The 12,426-nt window shown below is 38.1% G+C and overlaps 1 protein-coding gene across 1 annotated transcript in view; it reads right to left on the bottom strand.

The window, feature by feature from the left end:
- The window catches only part of NOX4 (NADPH oxidase 4), a gene marked incomplete at its 5' end in the record, with an annotated part of 146,394 nt that extends 135,017 nt beyond the window's left edge, over nt 1-11,377 (bottom strand). The window contains 2 exons of the mRNA XM_082843851.1: nt 8,885-8,980; nt 11,321-11,377. Of these exons, the coding sequence (XP_082699977.1) occupies nt 8,885-8,980; nt 11,321-11,377 (153 nt within the window). The remainder of the gene's footprint in view (nt 1-8,884; nt 8,981-11,320) is intronic.
- Nucleotides 11,378-12,426: the final 1,049 nt, after the last annotated feature.

The raw sequence follows: 12,426 nt of genomic DNA, 5'->3' as shown, positions 1-12,426 counted from the left end.
CTTAAAAGCTGGCAGGAATGAATAGGAGACAGAAACAATATGTAATAATAACCATTATGTTTTACATCTGTGATGCTTTCAATTCTTCAAAGTAGTTGCCTGTTAAGTCATACCTAATCCTCAGTACAACACTCTGAGATAAGTGGGATCATTTCATCCTGTTTTAATGGGAGTACAGAACAGTTAAGTGAATTGCTGCATATGAATATGAAGGATGAGAGAAAAGGGAAGGAAAGAGGAAAGCTGGCATTTTTGGAACTCATTACATCATAGGCTTTGTGCAAGGTACTTTAATCCATGAGCAAATTATTTATAATTTCTGTGCTTTTGCTGCCTCTTTTGTAATAGAACCTACCTTGTAGACTAGTCAGGACTCTGACACTGAATGTATAAAGAATTTATCATGTCTGGCCCATGAGAACATTTCAGTGAATGTTGGCTCTAGATATTATTGAGGTTACTTCTTTTAATTGTCTTTAAGGTTCACAGTAATCTTGTGAAATAGGCACTATTACGCTGTTTATCTGCTGAAGACTCCAAAATTCAATGAAGATTAATACAAGCTTTTCTGAATAAAATGCGTTCTACCTCAAGATAAAATTCCACTCAGCAATCATAACCAAGTTGCTACAAATTTTGTGCCAATTACAAATAGCAACTGACAGGCTTCCTTTGTCCACAAGGATTGGGGGTCAGCCAGAGGCCAATCAAAGGAAAGGAAAAGTCTCTGTCTTAATGCCATCTGCCATTTGCCCAGCAAATTCCTTCCATCTTTATATTTCTCTGAATTCCTTTTAATATTTTCATTGATAAGCATAAATAATTTCTATTACTATTTACTATTAATAGTATTAATACCATTAATGCTAAATAATATTACTTAATATTTATAGTAATGCTATCTTTTGCTAAGCACATATGCACCAAGTGCTAAACATTTCACTTGCATTTTCTCAGGGAATCTTCACAACTAACCTAAGAGGAAGATGACTTAAACTTAGTCTCAGAGAAGTAATTTGCCAAAATCATAAAGGGAGATAAATGCCTGAGCCAGTGTTCAAACTCATATCCATATAGCTCCAAAGCTTATGATATTGTCAATAAGGGATTAAGGATGATTGATTTTCCTCCATAGAATTACCTAGGCATTTTTAAAGTCAATTTTATGATCAACACAATGCTTAGCATGATGAACTAGAAACACTGACTAGAGTTTGAAGAACTGCTGTCCACATTCAACTTTGCACTGAGTCCATAAAGAAGGCATTTCCCAATACTAAATCTGTCTATCGAATGAGATAAATGAACTAGAACAATACCTAAGGTGCCTATAACATTCTGCAGTTCTACAAGCTTCATTCCCTCAGGCTGGGTGATCCCTAGGAAAAAGCATACAGCCTCCAGGATTATGAGGAAATAAATTTCTGTTGTTAAAGCCACCCAGTCTGTGGTCCTTTGTTATGGAAGCCTGAGCAAATTAATGCAGTAGGAATCAGTTAGGATGAGGTATATAAGTCTGCTTCAGGTTTAAGAATAATCTATACACTATATTCTTATCTTTACTTATTAATACAAAAACACACAAACATACATACAAACAGTCTTACCCAGAGCCACCGTGGTGGGATGCATAAGAACCTTGGATAAGAGTAGAAAATTCCAGGCTCTAACCCTCTGTGTCTCAGAACCTCCCTGGAGGAGCAGCGTGATTGAGGGTGTGGTCTTAGTATGAGACAAATGTGGGCTCAAATTGGGCTTCTCCAGTTGTTAGTTATGTGACCTGGGGGAAGTTACCTAACCACTCAGAATCTGTTTCTCAGTTCTGTAAAGTGATCATTCTTATCCTCCAGGGTTATTATAAGGATTAAATTAAATATGTAAGGATTAAATGAGATTATAAAAGAGCAAAGAAATGACTGTGTCTGGTACATAATATGTGATTTACAAATGGTTATAGTTGTTATTAGGTTGAATCACATCAATGGCTGATATTGGATTTCTTTTTTTTTTTTTTTTTTGCGGTACGCGGGCCTCTCCCATTGCGGAGCACAGGCTCCGGACGCGCAGGCTCAGCGGCCATGGCTCACGGGCCCAGCCACTCCGCGGCATGCGGGTTCTTCCCGGACCAGGTCACAAACCCGTGTTGCCTGCATCGGCAGGCGGACTCTCAACCACTACACCACCAGGGAATCCCTTGGATTATTTTTCTTCTATCAAAATGACAATTACATATGGTTCAGCCTACAGTAATACTAATGTTGCCTAGAGGCAGAAGAGCCCAATGGTTAAGAGTACAAGTTCTAGAATCAGGATGTTTGGGCTAGAGATCTGGCTCTGTCACTCACTAGCAAGTTACAGAGCTTCTTTAATTCAATTTCTTAGCTGGAAAATTAAGAATTAAAAATATCTACTCCATAGGATGGGTGAAAAGATTAAATTAATCCAAGCAAAGCTCTTAGAGTAATACCTGGCACTTAGTCCTCAATGAATGCAATCTGCTATTGATACTATTAATAAGGAAATGAAGGAAGTAGATTTGAAAATCTAAGAAATTAATTCCAAGTTCCAATTCTATGCTATTTTGGATGGTATTGATAAAAGAGAATTATACATTGGGTATTTAGGTGAATATAACAAAGAGGTTAATCATTGTGCGAAAATTGTGCCAAACATCATAGAATCAGAAAAAATTTAAATAAAAATAAATTTCATAATCCTTAACAATTTGTCAAAAACAACTGTAATACTGGAAATATATGTTATCTTGGGTGTAAATCAATAATTTTTCATAACTTCTTGAATTGCTCAACATCTTTAAATATCATTTCACATAAGATGAAAAACTAGTGGTCTACAGAGTATGGCGTTTAATGTGTCTTGCATGTATCTATAGAGCTGTTCATTATAACAGGCTGAATATTGGACTGAGAGGAGCAATGAACCAGGATAGTGACCAAGCCACTAATCGAGTGAGTAATAATGAGCAAATCACTTCAACCTCATTTTTCTATTTGGGAAAATGAGGAAGAAATCTAAGTAAAGATTACAAAGCTCTCTTTCAAGTGTAAAATTATATGAGTCTCTATTGTAAATGGATTAAGTACATAATGGTTGCATCATGTAATGTAACTCACTTCACCTGTCAATAAACAAGAAGTAAATTGTTTTCAATAGCAGAATGTTAAGAATAAACACAAATAAACAAACAAAACCAACTTATTTAAAAGCATCCTCTGAATTGAAACCACAATATTCTGTGCAATAGAAGGAAAGAGTTAATGATCAAGCCTTTTCTGAAAATGACAGGAGGCATACAGGAGGCATATATTCCTTCTCAGCAAAATTAAAGCTGCCTAGACCAGCTGTAAAACCAACAGTGACTTAAAATCCTAGGTCTGTTTGTCCAGAGACTCCAATCTCCACCCTTAAGAAACTCACATGACATCAGACTTCTGTCTCTGAAAAATGTTAATTATGATACAAGTCTTAGGACTCTTGAGAGGGTAAATTGTTAATGTTTCTAAATTACTTGAAGCATAATGATTGACCAAAGAAAGATCATCATTGTAAGATTAGAAAAAAACCTCAATGCTCACAACTTTCTTCTTCACAACTTCTTACTGAGATACCAATCAACATAGGTATCTCAATAAGAGTTTAAAAACAAGAAAGAAAAGCTCCTCATGACCATGTAGCAGATCTAAAATAATAATTATGAGATAAAGCAAAAAAAAAAAATTAAATTCTCATCATGGCACCATGAGAAAAACTAGGTTTTTCTTCCCCAAATATTAGCTTTGGGGAAAAATATATAAAACAAAGACTAATTGAATCTGGTACCATAAAATGCATTCTCTTTGCAAATTAAAATGTTTATATCAATTAAATTATATCCTTTAATTGTTCAAATGTCAGAAATAGAACTCAGAAATAGGTGAACATGAATATGAAGGCTTCTATACTACAGATAGTATCCTGAGTTAAACTGCCCCAACATTTCAAAAAAGTTAGGAAACTGAATTTCTCAGAGTCTGTCACAACACATTAGTATTTGCTATTAAAGTACTAAATACATTTTCCATTCTTTGAAAATAAATAAATCAACACAGATTTCAACTTAAGTAATCAATGGAGTCCTTTGTTTAAAACATCCTTATGGGAAGGTGAGGAAAGTTATTGTTTGGTTTGTTTGTTTGGGTGTTTGTTTTGGCTTTCCTCAAAACACTTTTTTTTCCCTCTTAGCTAATTTTAAGATTCCAATATTCACAGCATGTCATAATTAAACATCTCCTAGAAAGTGCACAGTCTGATTAGCACATTAACTCAGGCATAAACCAGCCGTGACCATGTTGCCTCCAGGCCTGGGTCAGCCTAGTCTGGGAAAAAACAATTCTGATGAAAACTCCTACTAAGACATATTAAATCCCAACATTATTTTATCTTCCATCATTTAAGATCTTCTTTTCCCTTAACCCTTAATTTTGGTCTGAGAACAGTCACCAAGGCTACTAGTAATAAAAATGGATACTCCAGTTCTGAATTTTACCTTCATTCTCAAAGGCTCCCACCCCAGAAAGCTAGGAAGATTAGGGAGAAGTCAGAGATATTTTTATAGTTATATGCCAAGAACTAGAGTGCACAACTTCCTACCCAATATTAAATCCTGTTCAGGAGAGAGGGAACAAGAGGACTACCCATATGCTGATGTCTTTTTATTGGGCTGATGGGTGACTAGTTGCTTGCCTTAAAGCAAAACGATAAATGTATTTGGCCATGAAGGTAGGAAAATCTCCCCCCACCACAGCCAACACATATACTGTCCAAAATGGCACCCACTAACCACACATGGCTATTGAGCATGTGAAATGTGTCTAGGGCCACAAAAGAGCTGAATTTTTAGGTTCATTGATTTCATTAATTTAAATTTTTTTTGAAGATTTTTTTCATATGGACGATTTTTAAAGTCTTTATTGAATTTGTTACAATATTGCTTCTGTTTTATGCTTTGGTATTTTGGCTGCCAGGCATGTGGTATCTTAGCTCCCTGACCAGGGATTGAACCCGAACCCCCTGTATTGGAAGACGAAGTCTTAATCACTGGACTGCCAGGTAAGTCCCTTAATTCAAATTTAAAAGCTGATATTCATTTGTGTTATAGGAAAATCTTTAAATATGTTTGGAACAACTTGGGTATGTGAATACACGTTTTCATCTGTAAAATTTTATGAAATTTAAACACAGGTCAAGTATTTCTGATGAAAATTTAGTGACTGAATTGTGATGTACATAAGTGTAAAATGTACACTGTACTTCAAGAACAGGCAAAAATAATGTAAACTATCTCAGTAATAGTTTTAAAAAATACTAACCACATGTTGAATGCTTCAATCTATTACAGTACTTTGGATATATTATTTTAAATAAAATATATTGTTAAAGTTAAATGCCACTGGCTTCTTACTTTTTGAATTACTACTGGAAAATTTTAAATTACATATGACTCACATTATATATCTATTGGGCAGCACTGATAAACAGTAATACTAACCAGTAACAGAAATATCTGAGATGGGCCAGTGAAGTGGTTTAGAAAATCTGTGTAGTATGAGGGAAAAGCAAAAGGCCAGAGAGCACTGCATTCAAATCCTAGCTTTCACACTGACCACCCAAAGGAACCGGATCAAATCATTCATTCAGATTCCTCAGCCTATACTTCCCCAGGTGCAAATGGGAAGAATAGTTTCCTAGCTCAAACACAGCATTTGTAAAGTGACTAGTATATCATCAGTATAAATAAACAGTTGAATAAATCATCTTTCAATAGAAAGCAGAGATTTCAGACCACTACAAAGAATTTACTGCTTCTGAATGTCTACGTCTTCCTGCAAATGAGCTATATCCTGTGGACCCTTTATTCCTATAAGACTAGTACAACTTTATTATTACCTTACATTTTACAGATGCATAACAGCAACCTTAGACTAAAGGCTATTATCAAAATGTTCAACAAATGGAAGTACTGTTTCCATTCGTGTTTTAAAGTGGTAGCAATCAAATTCATTTCCAGAAATACCATCATAATTTTTATGAACTTAACATTTACCTAAAAGGGACTTATAATATCAGAGTACCTATGTCCTTTTCAGGATTCTTACAGTTCTATCATGGTGGGACCATGTTCTTGTGAGTGCTTGGTAGGCTCTAAAAAACTGCTCTAAGGCATTAAGTTCATAATATATAGTTATTAAACATGTAAAACATGGGAGCCTGCAATATTTATTTTAAAATTAATTATATCTCATCGTTATACTGTATTTCTTTGCAATTTGAAAAATGCCTGCAAATTCTTATACTATGCAACAATGCCACAATCATCAAAAGATTAGAAAAGATAAGCCAAGGACAAATAAAATTAAATACTCCTTCATTAAACAATAGTCAGACTATAGATAGAGTTCCTTTTTCAGTAAAAGTACAGATGATATCTATTCCAAATGGTGTAGATAAATTAATGACTAGAAAATTCAGATAGGTGATTACTGAAAAGTGAGACTTTGTAAGTCATCTTTCTTCCTTCGCCATGATGCCAAGAAGAAAAGCTATTCCTTTCCACTATGACTCTTCATAAAATGTTGACTCCTGACTTGATGGGTTAAGGGTCAACTCAACTATGATCATTCTTATGTTTCCATGAAAACTAATTACGACGACCTTTCTCTCCTTCAGTCTGCCTCTTGCATTTTTTACTCATAGTCTTCCATTGAGTCCTTTTATCATTTTTGTCTTCATTCAACTGATTAATATTTATTGAGCCCCTACTATGTGCCAGCTATTCTGTAGGCCTCACCATTGAACCTCACTAGCCTGTCATATTATTCAAACAAAACCACTGAAGTGGGATGAGGTAGAGAGAGGTGAAACGTATATTTTTTAATTAGTTGGGTTATATGTGTGTGTGTGTGTGTGTATTCTTCATATCTGACTTGTCACCAAAATAAATTTGAAGCTGTTACACAGCATCCAAACTCATAAAAAATTAACTTGTTGGTTTCCAACATAATTAATTTTTAAATAAGTTATCATTTTAGCTTATACAATGTCACAGAGCTGAAATCCAAAGTTCAATTATGACATTCCAAGTTGTCTAGGCTTAGATTTTATATTATTACAACTACGTCCTGATCAAGATTTACCATTTTTTAAAGGCAAATTTTACCATCGTAACTCTCAAGAGTTTTCTCCAAGTTGTTCATAAGTTATATAATAGGTCAGATATAGCTCCCACTGAAAAACCTCATGTTTGCTAATTTATACCTAAGGGGGAATGTTTAGGAAACAAAGTAACATGATAGGCCAGTAAACCTTCCTGTGTTCCTTAGAGAAAATTTTTTCTTAACTTGTTTATTGAATTAGTTGTTGGAGTTTCCATTAGATTGTAAGCAACCTGAGGGCAAAGGGGAGGTGTTACTCTCTATGTGCCCATTTGAAAAGTAAAGGTTTCATGACAGTTTTCTGGATGGCTGGATGTCAGGGTGGTTGGACAAAAGAAAGAAATGTTCAGATTTAGGAATCTGCAATAAAATGAGTTTAATCTTTGAGACTACGTTTATCAATCCATCAGTTGAAAATACAGATGTTGGGTGATTATGATGTGTCAATGTAGGTCATCAAATTGTAACAAATGTATCACTCTGGTGTGGAAGGTTGATAATGGGAGACGTTATGCATGTGTGGGGATAGGAGAACATATGGGAAATCTCTGTGCCTTCCCCTCAATTTTACTGTGAACTTTAAACAGCTCTAAAAAAAATTCTTTAAAAAAAAGTTGTTAAACTTTAAAAATATCAACTGTGTGACCAACAGATATTGAAGATAGTACCTTACTGTATAAAATGAAATATACATCAATTAATTCAGCCTCAATTTATTGCAATCTTAATATGTGCCAAGCACTACTATAGGAGCTGAGGTTTAAAGATAAATGAGATCTATAACTGTAAAGCAGGAAACGGAAGGCTGGCTCCACTAAATTCATCTGAACTAATCAGAATTTTAAATAGTCATTAAACCATGAAAAAAAAATGCATTTCCTATTTAGAATGTATTTTCTTCCCCAGTGAAAAGGAATGACAAAATCTGCTTTTTCAGATGCCCTAAGATTTTTCAATATGTTTTATATTTTTTGCTTTTGCTTAGAAAAAGCTGTCTCCTTGTATTGTACAAAGTAAGATGTCCTCAGTGCCACTGCCTTTTGTTCAGGAGACAAGTAGGAGGGGGAAGGAGAGGAAGAATAAGAACAGAAACATCATGGAATGGAGAAAAGAAAAATATCGACCTGAGATAAATCAGAGCAAAGTTTTGCACTATATCGTTCTCCTATTAGACCAGAGCACTGGAACCACAAGCAGCAGTTAACCTAGGCCAAGCCGCTGAGAAATGCCCAGAAGTGAATAACCGCCTTAGACACATACTTTGTGAGAACTGACAGTAAAAGGAAACAGTGCAGAAATTCTCTGTAAGTTGATGGGCGGGCTGAAGTCTTGATTTAGTAAAAACTAAAATCCTGTCATGGGTTGGTCCTCCAAGTGAAGGAGACCTCAGGACTCTTTGCAGCTGGCAAGGAGTAGCACTTTTCTCAGATACTACTAGCCCAACAGTTCACTTTAGAAGATACTATCTTTGGCTCTTAAAAGAGTCAGTCCTTTTAACTTGGACCAGTATAAATGATAAATCATGAAAACTTGACCACTTTAGACAGTAACAAATGTTTCTGAAATGAACAACCCTCCTGGTGTTTCTTTAATGAATGTAAACACTGACCAAGCTTTGTAGCGTCCTCTGCCCACATTAAAGCCATTCCACAGGTCAACCAAGTCCCACTTACCCCCAACATCTGGTGGAGGTAGTGATACTCTGGCCCTTGGTTATACAGCAGGAAGGTTTTCCAGAAAAGCAGGACATTCAGGGACAGCCAGATAAGCTAAATCATATGAAGGGTGAGAGAAAAAAATTAAAAATAAACATTACCTGATGAATGGACACCTCAAGTACATTCATTGGACACAGTACTTTCAATGCAACCTCAATTAGTCATTGCAACAAAGTATTATTGGAAGAGAACTTGGGAAATTTATTCTCCTCGGGGCTTTCATTTCTTTCCCTCAAAATAATTACTGAGAACCTACTCATGTTTCAAGCCCAGGGAAATAAGAATGAGCAGAAACAGAAATGTACCTGCCTTTGGGGAGTTCACATTTTATGAGAGAAATAGACATTAATCAAATAAACTCATGAAAAAATATATAAATACAGGCTATCAGGCTGTGCAATGGCCCAGGGGTAGGGGTTGATGGGGGAGGCTGGTGAGCTCAAAGGGCTGAGAAAAGGGTTTCAATCTCCTCTCTAACAAATTAAATGGAAGTTATGATGCTCTCCAAAGCCTTTCCTGTTCTGATGTTTTTTATGACTCTAAAACTCATATTATTTAACATGGAATGCAATAGTTACGGCTTAAGATTTTTATGATGTGTTTAGAAAGTGAAGTGAGACTAGGAAAGAAGTCCAATCTTATTTCCTTAGCATTTCAAAGCTGTTTGAGGGTGCAAACAGAAACATGCAAGCAGGTGTTAAGATAATTTTTTTTGGCCTCCTGGGACACTTCTTTTTAAAACTTTAAGAACAATAAAATAACGCAAACATCCAGGAATTATTCTGTTAATGGCTGCATTCAGGAAATGCCACACAATAAAAAGACAAATAATATAAATAATAGACAAGCCCGTCCTTTGAGAATGTGTACTGTCTTAGCAGCACATTGGTAAATTCCTACACACCTCAGATTATTGGGGGGAGTTGCCAACCATGGCTCCATTTGGGGTCTAAAGCTTTACAGCTCAGAACGCAGGGAAATTCTAGTTCAACGATGGCTCCATGGTGTAGAGGAGGAGCGTGGGTATTGGCTTCTGGGAATCTACTACTTAATGCCTCTGAGACCTTGCGCAAATTTGTTACTGTCCATGTGCTTCAAATTCCTCGTGTATAAAATTAGGATGAAGGCAAGAATGGGCCTACCTATCTTACAGAATAGATCTGAGGATAAAATAATGAAAAATAATCAGAGAGGGGAGAGAGAGAGGGGAGAGGAAAGGTAATGAGTTTCTATAGAACCTGAAGGTAATCAGTATTTCTTACAGTTATTTTTGTGTTAAAAGTAAATTTTCTTTAATGAGCACAGCTATGGTATTTTTGTTTGTTTGTTTTTCATTTAAAACATTGTCCTTGCAGTAAAATTTGCACAGTCTGTGTTGGTTTCCATTTAGTTTTTGCTTTTTGAAAGTTTATTTGTCTGTGATATTCAGAAGTTTGGAAAAGGGTTCTATGTAGGGCAATTCCGAACCAAAGTTCATTATCTTTCAATTTTATTCAACAAACTTTTATTGAGCCTCTTCAGTCTGGCATTCTTAAATTGCCTTCACATTAGCAAGCCTTATTTTCCAACAAAGTATCTGATCCTTGAGGGTTTCAGCTTCTTCAGTATTTCTCAGGGAATTGACCCAGCTGTGTGAGTGCACGGTAGACATTCCTAAAGGCCTTAAATGGTCTTTCCCACACTCACTTTCTAAACATATCATAAAAATCTTAAGCCATAACTATCGCAATCCATGTTAAATAATATGAGTTTTAAAGTCATAAAAAACATCAGAATAGGAAAGGCTTTGGAGAGCATTCTCAATTGACCAGCAAGCTGAAAACCACTCAGAGGAAAACCTATCTGACCTCACTCAGCCCCTGCACACCTGAGATTAAGCATCTGGGATGCAAACAGGTCTCCTAAAGATCGCAGTTATCCCCTTGCAGGACAAAATGAGACTAAGAAATGAGCGACATCACCACGTCCCGGGCGTTGCATGTTGTTAAACTTCAAAAATATCAATTGTATGAACAATAGATAATGAAAAATAGGACTTTGCTGTATAAAATAAGACCAACAGAAGCAATCTGGAAAAAGAGCAAAAGGCGGGGGGGGGGGGGGATGTTTAAATGGTTAAGGAAAAAGCTGTGTTCACTAACAGCGATCTCTTCTCCCTTCCTCCACATCCGCTCTCCCATCAAAAGTGTAGGAAATTTGCCCAGCACTTGGAGGAAGGGAGGAAGCGGATGGTTATTATCGCCAGGTATTCCCGGCAGAAAGTTTTTGTTAGTTGAGAATGTTTGCGTTAGAGGCAAAACTTCCAGCTCCCCACCCGCGCTCGCTCAGAGAATGAATCAAAATCGCTGTCCCAGAGACAAAACGCCGGGAGAGCCTCGCCCGCCATCCTACCAGGCAGAGGTGTTTAACCCCTTCGTTGGCCAGCCAGCTCCTCCAGGACACAGCCATGCCGCCGGCCATGCCGCCGGCCCCGCCGCGCCGCGCTCTCCGCCCGCCAGCCCGACAAGCAGCGGCGGCCGCCGGGGCAGCAGTTACAGTGGTGCGTGCGGCCTGCGGGGGGGGGGGGGGGGGGGGCAGGGTGGGGACGGAGGGTCAAAGACTGAATGGAAGCCCGGCGCCGGCGCCGCGCCAGGCCGGGCGGGGTATGCGCCCCGGTACCGGGTCTCCCGAGCGCCGCGGATTCGGCCCTCGCGGGGTCTGCGCTGCGCCCTCCGGCCGCCAGGACCCCCTGCGCAGAGCGCGCGCTCCCCGGCTGCGCGAGTCCGCCCCGCCGAGCCGGCCCCTTTGTCTGGGGGCGAGCCTGTTGCTGTGGCTGCCGCAGTGCAGGATGTCCTGGGCTAGGATCTAGGAGGCGTCCCCCAGCAGCCTCAGCCCGGCCTGCCCCGCTCCAAAAGACCCACCAAGATGTGGAGACTGGTACTCAGACATAGAGTGGACACCCTCGCTGCCCCCTTGGACACACACACACACACACACCTAGTCCTTTTGGACTGGTCGTTCCCCCCACCCCCAAAGGTTCCTCTCTGAGAGCCTTGGTAAGGAAATTTGAGCCGGAAATTGTCTTTTGTGTACTAGCGTCCCCCTTCTCCCGCCCATCCTCAGCAACTCATCCCACCCCCAAGCAAACGCCCCCGTCACAACCCTTACCTAAAGCCTCCCTCTACCTACCCCTTCCTACCCCCCATCCCTAACACCGATGCAAAGCTTTTAAGAAACTTCTGAATAAAGAGTCCTTTGGAGAATTAGACAGTGGTAATGATTGCACAACTTTGTGAATGTACTATAAATCACTAAATTGTACACTTTAAACGTGAATTTTATGGTATGTGAATTACATCTCATAAACCCATTATTTTAGGAAAAAATAATAATAAAAAAATAAAGAGTCTAGGGGAGTTAATGGTTAAAACTGACGTAATTCTCAGGGGCTCTAGGGAAGCTCAGATTCACTCTATTTAGAAATGTGTGTTTTACTACCTAGTATCAGAGTCTGTTAA

This window comes from Leucopleurus acutus, assembly GCF_964270905.1.
Source record: "Leucopleurus acutus genome assembly, chromosome: 8".
Taxonomy (NCBI): domain Eukaryota; kingdom Metazoa; phylum Chordata; class Mammalia; order Artiodactyla; family Delphinidae; genus Leucopleurus; species Leucopleurus acutus.
This window is presented reverse-complemented; position numbering and strand designations above follow the sequence as displayed.